We start from the raw sequence: 14813 nt of genomic DNA, 5'->3' as shown, positions 1-14813 counted from the left end.
GAAGTTTTTGCTTCAAGTTTTATTGTTGCTTTAATCAACAATATTTAATATAATAGAGAAATATTTAAAATTTGCGACCAAGTTTTCAGCAGGGGCTTCAATGATTGCTGTCTGATAACTGGGCTGGCTTGCTGACTGCCCTCCTTGCTTGCTTGCTGGCTGGCTACACACTGCTATTGTAATTTATGTCTCCTGAACTTCAATGGGTGCCCACACTGACTCAGAAAAAGAGCTAACAGAGAGAGACACTGAGATAGACACAGGCGTAAGACTGTGAATCCCCCATGGCCTGTTATTACAGACGAATGTTAAGTAGCTAGCAGCCCCAGACAGGCTCAACTGAGTCTGAGAGCGCTAGCTAGGCTTCCAGCTATCTTTATTTTGTGAATTCCTCCATACACAGTAAAGCAGTGTGTTCTCCCAGCCTTTTGTTGGCTTACATCTCAGTATCTTATTGCTGAAAGGAAAAAGAGAGCTAATTTAATTAGCTGGGAGGAACCAGAAGATGGAGGAGTATACCGGTGCCAACGGCTCAGCTCCAGTAAGAGCGCACGCACACGCACACACACACACACACACACACACACACACACACACACACACACACACACACACACACACACGATAACAACCCCCAGCCTGTGCTTGCCAACTACTACAATACAATATCCACCAGTGCTTTTCTCTCAACAGCAAGATCCAGGAGTTCCCCCTCCCCCTCTCTTCCTTTTCTTCCCCCCTTTACCTCTTCCCCTCTTGAAGCTCATCCCTGAGTGTGCACATGCATACAGAACACATATTAGTATTTCTGCCTGACTGTGTCTGATTCATTTATTTGTGTGTGTCTGCACATGTGTCTGTTTGTGCGTGGCTGCATTAGCACATTTGTGCATTCGTGTGTGCGCATGATTATATGAATTATGTGGGTGGGGGTGTTACGACCTTTAGCTGCGGCATGTATGTTGCGTTAATAAGAAATAATATATATATATATAAATATATATATATATATATATATATGTATATGTATATATAACATATATGCAGCATTATAATAAATGCATGTGAATGTGACCTGGTCCACCTCTTTGTCAGAGAAAGCAGTGAGGAGCACACACTCACCTGGCTATGTGACGCTTTCCGAGGAACCTGAAGTGCTGGAGACACAGCCTGAAGAAAGGGAAAATGCAACACTGTCTCAGATGAATGGGGAAGGTTTGCTTGTTTTTATGTATTTTGTAAGTTAAGAACATAGGACAAATAAGGTGCATGTGATCAAACTGGGTTGCAACAGCAAAGTCTAGATGCTGACACAAACAGGAAACAGGCAGTTAATTATCTGCACTGTTCAGTGAAGTAGGAGCTCTCATTGGAATAACAGTCTGTTTTTCTTCTCTCTCTCTCTCTCTCTCTTGCTGTGTCATTACTTTCATCTGTTCCCTTCTGGCTACATTCTTCCCCTTTCTTCTCCTCTCATTCTCATGTCCCCATCCCTGTTGGTCTCAATGTTGTTTATTATCTTACAGTATCACTAGTCAGCCTAAAATGAGCTGTGGTTATACTCTGCAATGAAAAAAAGAAGAGCACTTACTCCAGGATGTTAAAGAAGTCTGAGATCTCCTGGTGAATGGCCCGGTGCCAGTAGGACACCAGCACATCTGGAAACAGGAAACAAAACACATCATGTAACATACCATGGCAGATTTCCAAAATAGCCAGCCAGATGCTGATGGACCTTTTCATAGAGTCAGTATTTTTATACACAAATGGTATTCAGTAAGTGATTGAGACATAGTTCAAAAGGTTACAGATAAGTGTTTTACCCTGCAAAAAAGTGCAGATATCTGGTGTTCGCTGTATTAGAATAATTCACTAAAAGAAAAAACAACTATGGTCTCAATATTCTGGGCCTCTGTTGATCACATGTAGTATAATAGTATTAACATTAACCCTTTAATAGCATTTAAACATGTTTCGACAAGGCTCTGGACTGGACTGTGTGAATCCTCTGTATACATGTTTGTATCATGTCTTACCCTCAGATATGGTTTTCATGATGTGCAAAAAGCACATGAGGAGACTGCGGGTCTCCGCCTGGTCCAGCTTGTCACAACGAGAACCGTAGCCTATGAGGGACTGTGGCCGTGCAAACTAAGGAGAAACACCCAGACAGAAAAACAGTCCAAAACCTACTGTTAATATTGAGCTTGTAACTGTGGCCACTGAGGTTGTGTCCTCGGTATTTTTTATGTGAGTCTGTGGGTTTTAGAAACCTGGAGGGAAACTTAAGATATAATGGCTCATGTTGTATTTTCAGATTCAATTTAACTACTTTTAGGCCAACAAATAATGAATGAATAAAGGTTTGAGGAACTCCTTGCCAAAATGTTATTCCAGGAAATGTGGAGAAGGTTTGGAAACATAACTTATACCTTCATGTTGGGAAACTAAATTTACAAAAAATATGACCAGACAGTTAACTTTATAAATTAAAGATGAGAATATGTATAAAAATGTAATTAAGAGTGTATTTAAAAGTATTTAGGCGTTGTGGCAGTGGAGGCTGTTGAATGGACTAATGGCTGTATTATGTCTTCTTTATTTATTGTTTGGCCATTTCTTTGCCTTTATAACATAGTATAAAAAGATGACAGGAAGTGAGGAGAGAGAGATGGGGGCAGATATGCAACAAAGGTCCCCTGCTGGACTTCAACATTGCAATTACATGATTAGTCCACCAGGATGGCCCAACTTCAGTATTTCTTTAGCTGGTATTAGAGCAGTGTGCTAAGTCTGATTGTCCACCATCAGTGGTAAGAAATGGAAGCCAATGGGAGTCTGTTTTTTTCTGCATACTCCTCTTTCAGAAATCTATATACAATGTGGAATTAATTATGAATGCCTAACAATGAAAAATATACACAATATATAACACATACAACAAATGTATCTCAATGATTGAAGTTGTTTTGACAGATCTGCCTGCTGCTCCTCTGTGAGAGTCTGTGAGACGTGTCATAACACAGGAAGTGATGGCTGTTAACTTCTCTTTTCTCACCTTCTCACATCCGTCCATTTTCTCACTGTTCCTGTCACTGTTGCTAGGGTTGGAGTCCACGCTGATCAGAGAACCCCGAGAGTCGGCCTGGTTACTTGTGGCAACTGCCAAGGACGAGAAGGCTGGTGTGGAGGGGGGAGGGGTGTCAGCATCAATGTCATCATTCACATCTTTTTATATAGACACTGGAAATAGATAGGCAGCTACATACAAGCACGTCACGCGCTGTTACCTGTGATGGAGTTTAGAACTTCTTTGGAAAAGGAGGCATCTACAGAGTTACCATGGCGAGTAACAGGAATCACCCCTCCCGCCACTCCCCCTCCTACACTGAGGTCGTCTCGAGAGCCCTGGTGGGGGTGCCGACAGGGAAGAGGACTCATTTAGACCATCTAAGTCTTATTTTATAATTCAGGCTATTATTTCTTATTATAGAAATATATTGTATATGTTGTATAGTTATTCAGACACAACTGTACAACAGCATCTATGAAGGCAAGCAACACAAGTCTCATGCAGTGTCATCATGTAAAAATATTTAACTGAAATTATCCGATTATTACTATTTTTACCTATTTCATAATGAAAGTCAACATTCAAAGTTTCATTATAATCGACCATTGCATTGCTGTTCCTCCAGCTCAACTTGCATGATGATTCATGTACAGTATTCATGAGCACACAAAGTTTTGTTTGTTTGGAAATCAAATGGATGAGGACAGACAGAGACAGAAAGTCAACATGTGCAGAATCCAGCAAGATCGCATAGTTTAGGTGATATATATTCCTGCAGTCACTGCAAACCTATAACAACTAACAACAATAGCCTGTGCTGCAATGAATGGTACAAAAAAGAATTCCAGCTGGGAAAGTAATACAGAAAAGAAATGCATGTATAGTACATGATAGCCTTATTGTTGTTGAAATGACAGGGATACGTTGTGTTTAGTAGAATCTACATGCCTGAAATCATTGCAATTCAGTAGGTAAATGGACTGTATTTATATAGTGCTTTTCTAGTTTCTCTTTACGACTACTCAAAGCGCTTTTACATCGTACCATTCACCATTCACACATACACATACACTGTGGCAGAGGCTGCCATACAAGGTGCCACCTGCTCATCAGATAAACATTCACACACATTCACACACCGATGGCCCAAGGACACTTCAACATGGGACTGCAGGGCCAGGGATCGAACCACCAACCTTCTGATTGGCAGGCGACCGCTTAACCACCTGAGCCGCCCGTAACATCATATGTGGTAATAACTAAAAGGAATGAAAGCCAGAACTATGAAAATAAGACCAATGTTTTTACCAACAAACACTGCAGGAAATGTATGCACACAGTCAACCTATACAGTATGCAGATAGTCAATCAATAATTTCATCTTTCATCTTGACTCTTACTTGGTCACTAGAAGTGAAGTAGATGGGGAAGAGGTCCCTGAGGAAGAATCGAGGCATGTTGTCCAGGATCAGGCCATACAGAGGCAGGTAAAGAGATGCAATCCTGGCCTGCTTCTCCTGGGAGGGCAGCCAGTGAAAGGGGGTATCACATTTTAAAATGTTACATCCAGTGCCATTACCTTGTAATGCCCCAACAAATCAACAATCTCTTTGATTTAGAAAGCTAGTAATTATATATTTATTTTGTTTGCAAAGTCCTCACACCCTGGCAAGACTTTAATTACAAATAAACTAAAATGAAACATCTATATGTCTACAGTCATTGGGTAGATAGAAAATGTTCAATGTGCAAATGCAATTACATAATATTTGATATGTCCTCCTTCCAAGAAAATGTTGTTGCCTTTTTACGAAACATGACTTTCCTTTTATTTCCCAGACATTTGGTTTTGACTGCCTTGACTACAGCCCTGCTGTTGTGTTGTGGTTGGCGGTATTTGGTTCTGTTTAACAGAGGGCAGATTACTGACTCTGATCTGGACACTACCCAGCATTCATTAAGACATCGTCTCTGCCTCTGGCAGCTGCTACGAACAATCACATGTCAGTGTGTATGTGTTATGTGTGAGTCACATAGGAAGAATTTCTACTGTGAGCTCATGACTCATTGTCCATGTCTTTTAGTTTCCTCCCGTGTAAACATGTGTTTTGGCTACCTTGGTGGCATAGCGTGCATCCAGGGAGTGTTTGGCCATGAGCGTCTTCAGGGTGGCCAAGGCTACGTGTCTTAGGTCCTGCTCGTCCTGGAGTGCCAGCCCCAGTTCCCGTAGCAACAGGCCAGTCAGGAAGTGCTTTCTGCAGAACTCTCCAGTCAGGTTGTACTCGGGCACCGATGCTGAAGAGAGACAGCATAAAAAGATTCACATTTTAAATGGAAATTAACTGAGCTGCATGTGATTTAAATAATGCTCGTGCCAATATTTGCTTTCCATCAGGGAGTTAATTAATCTGTTTCTAAATAAAAATCTGGTTACAGTGATTAAATAATGTGACAAGCCAATTTTCCATGAATTTCATTATCACCATACCACAGTAGCACACACAACATAAAAAAAGGAATGAGTGAACATATTTACCATGAGTACTTTGTGGCTCTAGGGATGCATGGTCTGACATGGACAAACAGTCAGAGAAAATGACAGGAAGAGAAAGAGAGAAAGACAAAATGTTAATAGACAAATGAGAGTGAGAGCTACGTGATGTATGATAGTTACCACATTAACACAGGTGTACTGTAACTACAGGGTATGACTCGGGCTCTTACCTATGATGCGAGCAGAGGGTAACGGCAGGCTGAGAGGAATGTAGTGTTCGTGGTTACACACCTCTCTCAAGAATTCAAATTTCAGCTCACACAAGACCTATCAGACACAAAAAAGACATTATTGCATTGTACATATATGTTTCTAGTTGCACTTTAATACGACAATTAAGTTGATTTTTGTACCTTGCTGTCAGTAGCGGTGATCATGTTTATGTAGTTGCTAATCAGTTTGAATGTGAAGCCTCTGTCCATGAGAGTAAAGCAACGCTGCAAACAGACAGACAGAGACATCAGTTAATAAGACAGTGAGAGACAGCTACAACTGTAAATGGAAACTATTTTCGTTCAATTTACAGTAAGCACAGTTCATGTTCACATGTAGCCACACTTTATTGGGTATTTTTACATTTAATATTATCATTTAAATCCATGAGATAACACATTTTGCTCCCACCTTGACAAAAGCTGCCACAGCTAAGTTGGCACTGCGTGTCTCTTCTGCCAGATCTTTGTTTTTCCAGAAGATGTGTTCGGACACCGTCTCGACCAGGGTCTCCACGCGGCTCAGGTAGGATGAGGGGAAGCGCTGGGGCCTCGGAAGCTGTAGGGACCCGGAGTCAGCACAACATCTTATATATAATCATACACTGTGTGCCAGGTCAGATTATACAAATGCAAAGGAACTATACTGAACCAAGAATACAGTATGAAGTGGTTAAACATTGTGATGTTGTCAGCAATGGGAGATTCCAGGGACCAAAAGTAGAGTATGCCACCTTACCTTTACCTTGTCAGAGTCGACCAGATGTTGGGCCATGGATTTGACAATCAGCTCAAAGAAGAACCAGCAGAACTGAAACCAGGAGAGGTCAAAGCAAGATTAATCTTGCACCAATATTTATCTGCCTAAATACCTCCAGCATGTAAACAGATGAGGCACACATGATTTTGTTTGAGAGGTTTGCACTGATTTACGTTTCTCTAAGACCTTAGAGGCATAATGAAAAAATAAAGTTTTAAATTTTAGAATAAATAAACAAATTAGTAGGCATTAGGAGAGAAACAAACCTTCAGGACATTCCTGACTGCTGCCTGCTCATTGCTCTTCAGGTCAAAGGTCATCCCCTTAGCCAGCTCCTCGTGAACTGTCCTGAAGCCGTGGGCCTCGGACTTGAACACATACTACACACAGGGAGAAGGGGAGAGGAGTTTGTTAAAGGTGCATACTAACAAATCTTTTCATTATCGATTCATCTTTTTTGAATGATTTTTGGGGCATTTTCTTCCTTTACTGGAAAACAACAGTAGAGAGATAACAGGAAATGAGGGGAGAGAAAGATAGGGAACTACATGCAACAAAGATCTCCGCGCAGATGCCATGTGTGTTGCAGTTCATTGTCGTAACTAGAGCTGCAACCATTACTTGACTAACTGATTGGTTGGTTTTAAGATACACAATTGGCAGCTATTTTGTCTTACATTATAGTAACTGAATATTTTGGGGTTTCAGACAGTTTGGTTTCTGTATGTTTCATAGAACAAAAATGTATTTATTTATTGAGAAAGTATTCAGTGGATTAAGTGATAATAAAAAAATTGTTTGTTGCAGCTCTAGTCCCAATCTGATGATTATTTTCTTGATTAATCGATTCATCATTGGTCTTTAAAATAAAATGTGAAGTGTCCAACACAATTTCCTACAGCCCAGGGGGACATCATAACATGTCTTGTTCTGTGCAACCAACAGACCAAAACCCAAATATATTCAGTTTATAATGATACAAAACACAGAAAAGCAGCAAAATCCTCACAATCGTGGAGCTGGAAATAGGGAATGTTGGGCATTTCTTCCCGAAAAATGACTTGGACTAACAGTTATTAAAATAGTTGCTAATTAATTTTCTATTCATTGACTAATTTCAGCTCTTATATGTACTAATACACACATTTACAAATACTGTAGATACATGTGGACAAAACACTTACACAGCAACCTGAAATAAGCCAAATTAAATTTGCCATTTGGCTAATTAAATGAAAAACTACATGTGTGAGGTTTTATTCATATAATATTCCTCTTGCATCCTACTTAATTCATGCTGCAGTGAACTGAACCCCCTCTCTTTCCTCTCCTTCTCATTGACACAAACACACACACACACACACACACACACACACACACACACACACACACACACACACACACACACACACACACACACACACACCAGTTTAAACTGAGCACCACTACTACTGAACACCATGCCAATCTGTTACTATGGAAACCCTGGCTCCATTAGCTGTGTTGGTCCTCTCCTCTTACCCTCCCACCATTCGTCTTTGCCACTGCCTCTTCAAGCGCTGCAGTTTTCCTTCACTGTGGCCAACATGAAACAGGTCTTGCGGCTTCTTCTGCTCGCTTCTCTAATTCTCTTACTGATTTCCCCCCTTAAACAAACACGCTTTGTGTTTCTGATTGAGCGGGCTGAATGTCCTAGTTTGCCTTCTACTCAATCACCCTTTCTTCTTCTTCTCATTCCCCTTCCCCTTCTCTCCCTACTTCTCTGTTTGTGTTTGCACAGTTTTCTGGGCATGCGGCCTTAGCCACACTCCTGTTGGCCCAAACACACACAAACAAACATGCACACATGCAAACACATAAAGCCTCGGAAATGAAATAGTCTGTGCAGAGATTCCACTGGAAAACAACAGCCTTCATAATTATCATATGATCTTCCTGAGCATACGCGCATACAAACACACGTCATTCAAAGGATTTCTACTAGCACACCACACACACCTTCTTATTGTTGGTATATCTGTTATTATACCTTGATATAGGAGTGCAGGTAGTGATCAAGGTTATCTTCATGGCACTTTGCAACAATGTGGACCAGCACTCTGCAGACCCAGGACAACAAAGAGTTGTATTTATTACAGTCTTTATCATTAAACAATGACAAAAGATATCTGTCAAACAGCAACACAATTTCTCTTCAGTTTCTCTTCAATAGCAAAACGTATTTTATGATACTGGATTCATCAGACAATAAAAAAGGGATATGGTGTTTTAAACAGGAATTTTAAACACTACCCTCATTGTGTGCTTTACCACATCCACTGAGCCCCCACCCTGATGTGAGCCCAGCTGTTGTGGAAATTGTAGTAGCACTGCCTACCTAGAGGTGGCAGTAGTGACCTCATCGTTGTCATTCTGAGTCAGGACCTTGAACAGCTGGTTGAAGAGCACTGGCAGAAATCGGATGATCACTGGGATCCTCTCCATACTGAGAAGACCCTGGGGGAGGGTGGAAAAGAGGCGTAGGAGGAGATGTTGCACTGTTAGACATGTAGCAGTGTGTAGCAGTCAAGGCTTTGGTTTTTGTCTCAGTCACAATAAATGAAAATTCAGGGGATTTTTTTTTCTAACCTTCAGGCAGTTGAGGAAGTTGGAGGTAGGAGGTAGCGAGAGGTCCAGCTCTCTATTCTGGCACTGCTGGAAGAATCGGTTCAGGTGGGGGTCCTGACACAGGGAGAGGAATCCATGAATATCAGCAGTAAGCATCTGCAATAATACTTAGTGGACTGGTTCCTTTTTAAGTAACAGTTAATCCTAAAATGTGAACTTCACCACCTCACAACTATGTCAGTCAAAATGTCATTGTCTCAGCCTCGTCACAAACAATTCAAGTATGTTGACAACATTAATTCATATTCTATTTTTTACTTTTACATGTCCCTTTTTTTAAATGTATTCATTCTATGTCTAATGTGTCTGTAAAAGCAATTCTAAATGTGATTGCAAGTGAAACTAGGCTCATCCAATTTACAAGCCACCAGCCAATCAAGAGATTGCTGTCCAGCGCTCCAAACATCTTCTACTGGAAACAGAAACGGTCCATTTCCTTGTTTCATGTCCGACACTAGATACAAAGAAGTTACCACTTACAATATCCACTAATCCTCTAATTTGTTTAAGGACATCTAAATGGTCATTTTATGTCAATTTTGCCATTTCACACAAGCAGATTCAATTTATTTTATTTCTGCTGGAAAAAGCTGAAGATAAAGCAGCTCAGAAAACAAAAACGGACAATTAGCTCATTTCGGGTTTAAGTGTTCCTTTGAGGCTAAGACCTTGACAGTGCATGTCCTTATTCTGGCATATTTCAACAAGGATGTAGTGGCTGAAACAGCAGGTAGAAAGCCAGCCATCGCATTTTCTTTACCACTTATCCCGTTCAGGTTTATGCAGGGGTGTAACCTATCCTAGCATTCACAGATCATCATACCTTGGACACAGCGCCAGTCCATCACAGTATCAGTAAGCCAGTAAAAAATAAAGAAAGCAAGGACCGACTGTAGACAGCCAGATGATGGTCTGACCTGAGTATATACTGTGGAGACGACATTGGTGGACACTTTGAAGATAGTTTTTCCTCCATCGACCCATTTCACATCTGCTCCACTCTGTAAAAAGAAAAGACGGCTTGATCACATGATGCAATAGTTATTATCCTTCTTTTCTCAAAAATGAATGTTTTTATTTTTAGAAGTATTTTTAATATGTATACACCCTGTGTCTTTCCTTCCTCCCTCTCACCTTGGTGTTGCTGGCTTCCTTGATGGCCAGGTATCCAGGCGGCAGGTTACAGGACACAGGGACGCTGAACTCCTGGGATGACAGACGGCCTTCTTTGAGGAGAGGCAGCCAAGAATACCCCACTAAAAACGCACACACAAATACAAAACACAGAGTACTGAATGGCGGACGAAAACAAACAACCAAATAACCTGCAGTAAATAAATGTTTCACTAAATTACAGCTCCAGATTGACCACCAACTCACCTGGGGTCTCCAGGGCTTCTTTCCTCTTGGCATTCGTCTTCGCGTTGATGTCACAGGTGATGTGGTAAAAGGAGAAAAGAAGGTGGTGCTTTTCATGAAGTTGAGTCGGAAGCTCAATCTTCACCTGGGGGACACAACAGCATGTAATATTATGGGCTGCAAGGGATGCTGCAGGTTGGGGATTTATCTGTAAACGTGTTTATGTTCTAAAGACTGCTAAAGCCAAAGTCAATCCACTTCCAGGCTCTAATAATATCCCATAATTAAACAATTTACCTCATCATAGAAGTCGGGGTTCTGGGAGTGATGCAGGACTGTAGAACAGGCTGCTGTGGTGAGGACTGGACCACCCGGCTTGCCGTAGATGCACTGGAAAAACAGCAGCAACAGAAAAATGGGGCAAAATAAAGTAATGCTCAGCCAGTTTCTCGTGATACACAGGGTATAACTGGAGTAAATGGAGTCATATAGAAGCCAATAAATGTCCCATCATCATGTTTTTGGATAGCATTCTACCTTTAAAGGTTTGGCAACTTCTTCGTCTGAGCTGCGGAACTCCACATAGACTGAGAGGTTACGAGCCTGTGAACAAGAGCACCATTGTTACTGTGAATAATAAAAGTATATGATGTATGTAAAAAAAAAACAAGCACGTTGTCAGTATTATTGGATTTCAGGTTTCTCTCAAATGAAGCTTTAAAGCTTCTGTGCTAAACCTTGGCGAAGCTCTTCTGGCTGTCATATTTCAGGTGTTTAGGGTAGACGTAGATGTGGTTTCTGTAGACGCGGTGCGGCTGCGTGAACTTGGTGGTGTCTTGGACAAACTCCTCCACCTCCACAGTAGGCTGGTGTTTGCTCAGTTCTTCAAAGGGCTTCACCGGGACATAGGAGGATGTCACACAGTCTAAAGCATGGAGAAGAGAGAGTTTCAAACACATGGCAGAGTAGAGAAATAGAAGGTAAAGGGGAAGGCAGAAAGAGAATGAGCAGCACAGCAGGATGGGAACATGAATGAACACAGACAGAGGGGAGGTATCGCCTAAAAAGCGGACATACTAGGATGCTCCAATGGAATGTAGTCGACTGAGATTTCCAGCGTCCCAGGAATAGTCTGCAGTTTGCTGGTCTTCTCAGCCCTGCACACAAAAAAATTTAAATTAAATATCATAAGAAGAACTGTTTATCTTGCCTTGGAGAAACCTAAGTGACCTACAGTATGCCTCACCTCCTGTACTCAGTTACCAGCTTAATCAAGTCATCTGTGGAAATCTTGTTGCTCTCCTGTTTGAAAAGAGGCGAGAAACGAGACTCTCTGTCCAGTGCCCCATGGTTGTCCTTAAACACTGACCTATAGCAGATAGAAATCAACATACTATAAGGATTTTGGTTAAGGATCAGATCCTGTGGCGAGAACATGGCAGATGAATTTAAAAATGTTTAGACAACTGAGCCTCCAACCATGGACACTGACCTGACGGACCAGGCGAATGGCATCCGGTACTTTCCCAGTTTACTACAGAAATGTTTATTGGATTTCAAAGTCTTCTGAACAGTCTGTACAAGACACAAGCAGAGAAAGACGGACAGAGGGATGTGTTAGCAAGGCACCACAGCTGATATTTTTAAACACAATGGGATGTGATCATCCCTAAATTCTAGTTGACTGAGAGAGTGACAGACTAAATCAGAGGTTGTCTAATACAGGCAGCAGGTTGAATGTCTGGTGATTCACTTAGCCATTTAAACAAGGACCACAAGGAGCACTGCCAGAGGGGAAGCCAGGAAATGTCTTGGATAGGATGTCGGAAAAAAAAAAATATTCTAAACTATCGGACTGGACTGGCATTCTGTGATGAAGATAAACTCTGGCCTTACAGGAAAAATCATTTTGTAAACGGCATGCATTAAAGTGTTTGAGTGGATTAAGCCATTTTTCCCAGCTTGCTTTGAAAGCTAAGACAATATAAAAGGTTTAGCTCTTTGTTTTTGGTCAATGATAGAAAATAAATTAAGCAGTGTAAATATTGATGCAGTAATGAAAAAAATGGCTTTCTGACCTTGCTGGAGTCTGTATTCTTGATATAAGGTTCTACCCCACAAGTAATATTTCCCATCAGCACCTTTTCCACTCTTGCCACCATCACTATGTCTGTGTGGGGGTTGGTGACTGAGAAGATGGCCTGGATGGAGAGCATTGGAAAGGCAAATTAGAGTCATTCTACATGTTAAATGCAGAGTAAGGGATCTACATCTACAGAATAAAACATACTGTGGGAGTAACATCCTTGTACCTGTTTCGGAAAGCATAGCCAGTGCTCCAAGTCCAGGCTGAGACAACAGTCTCCTGGCTTCTTCTCAGCAGGAGAGCACAGGCCATTCTCCTGACCTCCAACTCCGGTCGCAGGACCGACTGCTGTCCCGTTACTGCAGCCTCCGAGCATCTGACGTACAGCCTCGTGGTTGAGGTCTACGTGGAAGTCTGCAGACACCTTTCTCCCTTCTCGTACATCCAGCAGAGCCAGCGACACGAAGAAGGGTTCAATCTGTTGGAGCAGATTCAGTTCAGTCACTCTCAGTTCCTTTACATAAAAAACTGTCACAGCTTCACTCAGCAAAAGAGCCCCTTTAAAATGTTTTACCATTTTTTTCAAAGAGACATATTAATGCAGAAGTTAGTTTTAAAGCATGTTTGAATATATGTCTGGAAGTGTAAAAGGCACATGTTTCTAATCCTCACATTAGTGACCGGTCCAGTTTCACTCTCGTTGATGCAGCCCTGTAGCATGAGGTTGAGCGATCGGCAGGTTATCATAAACCTTCTGCCAAGTTTCTCCTCAAACGGACGCACCGGTGCATTATCAACTGATGGATGTTCGGCCCGTGGGCTCCTCAGAACCTGTGGTTGGTAATAAAAACTGTTTGTTATTCGGAGGCATGCTCTACTTTATTTTATTTCACCATGCAGCATCATGACATTAACATCGGAGTCATAAAGTCAAAACATGATGTATGTCATGTAAAGGTAAAACACTGTATAAAATAGAAAAATAAACAATGAACCCATTCTTTATACATACAGGAGTATCAGGGTCCAGCGAGAACAGATTCAACCTCTCTTCTCTCCTGGCAGAGCGAATTCCTTCATCGGTCTCAGAGATATACTGTTACCGAAGGAGGTGACATGAAAGACAGAAAGAGACAGGCAAAGAGCAACTTTTTTACATTACATGTCATTTAGCTGACGCTTTTATCCAAAGCGACTTACAATTGATATATACGTCAGAGGGTGCACACCTCTGGAGCAACTAGGTTAAGTGTCTTGCTCAGGAACACATTGGTTGATGTATCGCAGTGGGATTCAAACCCAGGTCTCCCACACTAAAGGCATGTGACATATCCACTGCGCCATCGCCACCCAACTTGATGCAAATAATAAATTGCTTATTATAAACTATGATATCAGTAAAAACAGCAAAGGGGTTTCTTGGACTTAAAGTAGCTATTGGAGTTTTCTTGTGACAAGGGCAGCTATGTTTACACTCAGTGCTTCTCACCAAAATGCATTGTAGGTATTATTGAGGCCTATAAAAACATGGCAAATACCTTCCTCATAAAATATTTACAAGGCCAACTTTTTAAAACATCTGGATATCGGCATTGTTTACACCCATGTTTAGACTGACTAGCAGTCTTTTTCTTTCCAGTCTTTTACTGAACCATTGCTACGTTTCACCATTACCAACTGTTGATCTATGGAAAAACGTGAGGAATGTGTATCGCTTGTGTGTATACATGTGCCTCCTCACATTTAACAATAATGGTCAAAACCTCCAAAGGGTACGTTTAAATAGACTCTGCATGCACGTAAAGTTAGTAATAATAACAGAAGTTACTGCAGAAAGTAGCAGCAGAGGTACATTATTTATTGTTTGAAAAAGAAGAGTTGACAGCTTAGCCAACCTTTGCTAGCTCCGGATTGATGCCGTTCTCTGTCGTAGTATCTTCATTCTCCTGCAAACAGCCGTCACTCAACGACAGGTCAAATACATCTGGAGGGAGAACAAAGACAATCAGAACTGCTGAGAGTTACCTCTGTTTATGAGTGATGACTGACAACACTGAGTGGATGGGAAAGTTTATCTTAGAGGTCCATTTTCCCAAAAGGTT

The 14813-nt window shown here is 41.4% G+C and overlaps 1 protein-coding gene across 10 annotated transcripts in view; it reads right to left on the bottom strand.

The window, feature by feature from the left end:
- Window positions 1-14813, bottom strand: part of dock10 (dedicator of cytokinesis 10) — a 67667-nt gene that overhangs the window by 13442 nt on the left and 39412 nt on the right. For 9 of the 10 annotated variants that reach the window (XM_036001586.1, XM_036001584.1, XM_036001588.1 and 6 more), the window contains exons 9-38: window positions 14607-14695; window positions 13724-13807; window positions 13384-13542; window positions 12938-13189; window positions 12704-12826; window positions 12118-12200; window positions 11872-11994; window positions 11703-11782; window positions 11363-11550; window positions 11163-11228; window positions 10923-11015; window positions 10647-10770; window positions 10401-10522; window positions 10184-10267; window positions 9228-9320; window positions 8977-9095; window positions 8629-8698; window positions 6866-6979; window positions 6579-6650; window positions 6252-6398; window positions 5981-6064; window positions 5798-5894; window positions 5610-5642; window positions 5190-5368; window positions 4474-4590; window positions 3291-3408; window positions 3059-3180; window positions 2037-2151; window positions 1592-1658; window positions 1123-1170 (exon numbers count right to left, since the gene is read on the bottom strand). In XM_036001586.1, the coding sequence (XP_035857479.1) occupies window positions 1123-1170; window positions 1592-1658; window positions 2037-2151; window positions 3059-3180; window positions 3291-3408; window positions 4474-4590; window positions 5190-5368; window positions 5610-5642; window positions 5798-5894; window positions 5981-6064; window positions 6252-6398; window positions 6579-6650; window positions 6866-6979; window positions 8629-8698; window positions 8977-9095; window positions 9228-9320; window positions 10184-10267; window positions 10401-10522; window positions 10647-10770; window positions 10923-11015; window positions 11163-11228; window positions 11363-11550; window positions 11703-11782; window positions 11872-11994; window positions 12118-12200; window positions 12704-12826; window positions 12938-13189; window positions 13384-13542; window positions 13724-13807; window positions 14607-14695 (3265 nt within the window). The remainder of the gene's footprint in view (window positions 1-1122; window positions 1171-1591; window positions 1659-2036; window positions 2152-3058; window positions 3181-3290; window positions 3409-4473; window positions 4591-5189; window positions 5369-5609; window positions 5643-5797; window positions 5895-5980; window positions 6065-6251; window positions 6399-6578; window positions 6651-6865; window positions 6980-8628; window positions 8699-8976; window positions 9096-9227; window positions 9321-10183; window positions 10268-10400; window positions 10523-10646; window positions 10771-10922; window positions 11016-11162; window positions 11229-11362; window positions 11551-11702; window positions 11783-11871; window positions 11995-12117; window positions 12201-12703; window positions 12827-12937; window positions 13190-13383; window positions 13543-13723; window positions 13808-14606; window positions 14696-14813) is intronic. The other variant, XM_036001585.1, reaches the window with a different exon arrangement.

The sequence above is a fragment of the Sander lucioperca genome, chromosome 5 (assembly GCF_008315115.2).
Source record: "Sander lucioperca isolate FBNREF2018 chromosome 5, SLUC_FBN_1.2, whole genome shotgun sequence".
Lineage (NCBI taxonomy): Eukaryota > Metazoa > Chordata > Actinopteri > Perciformes > Percidae > Sander > Sander lucioperca.
This window is presented reverse-complemented; position numbering and strand designations above follow the sequence as displayed.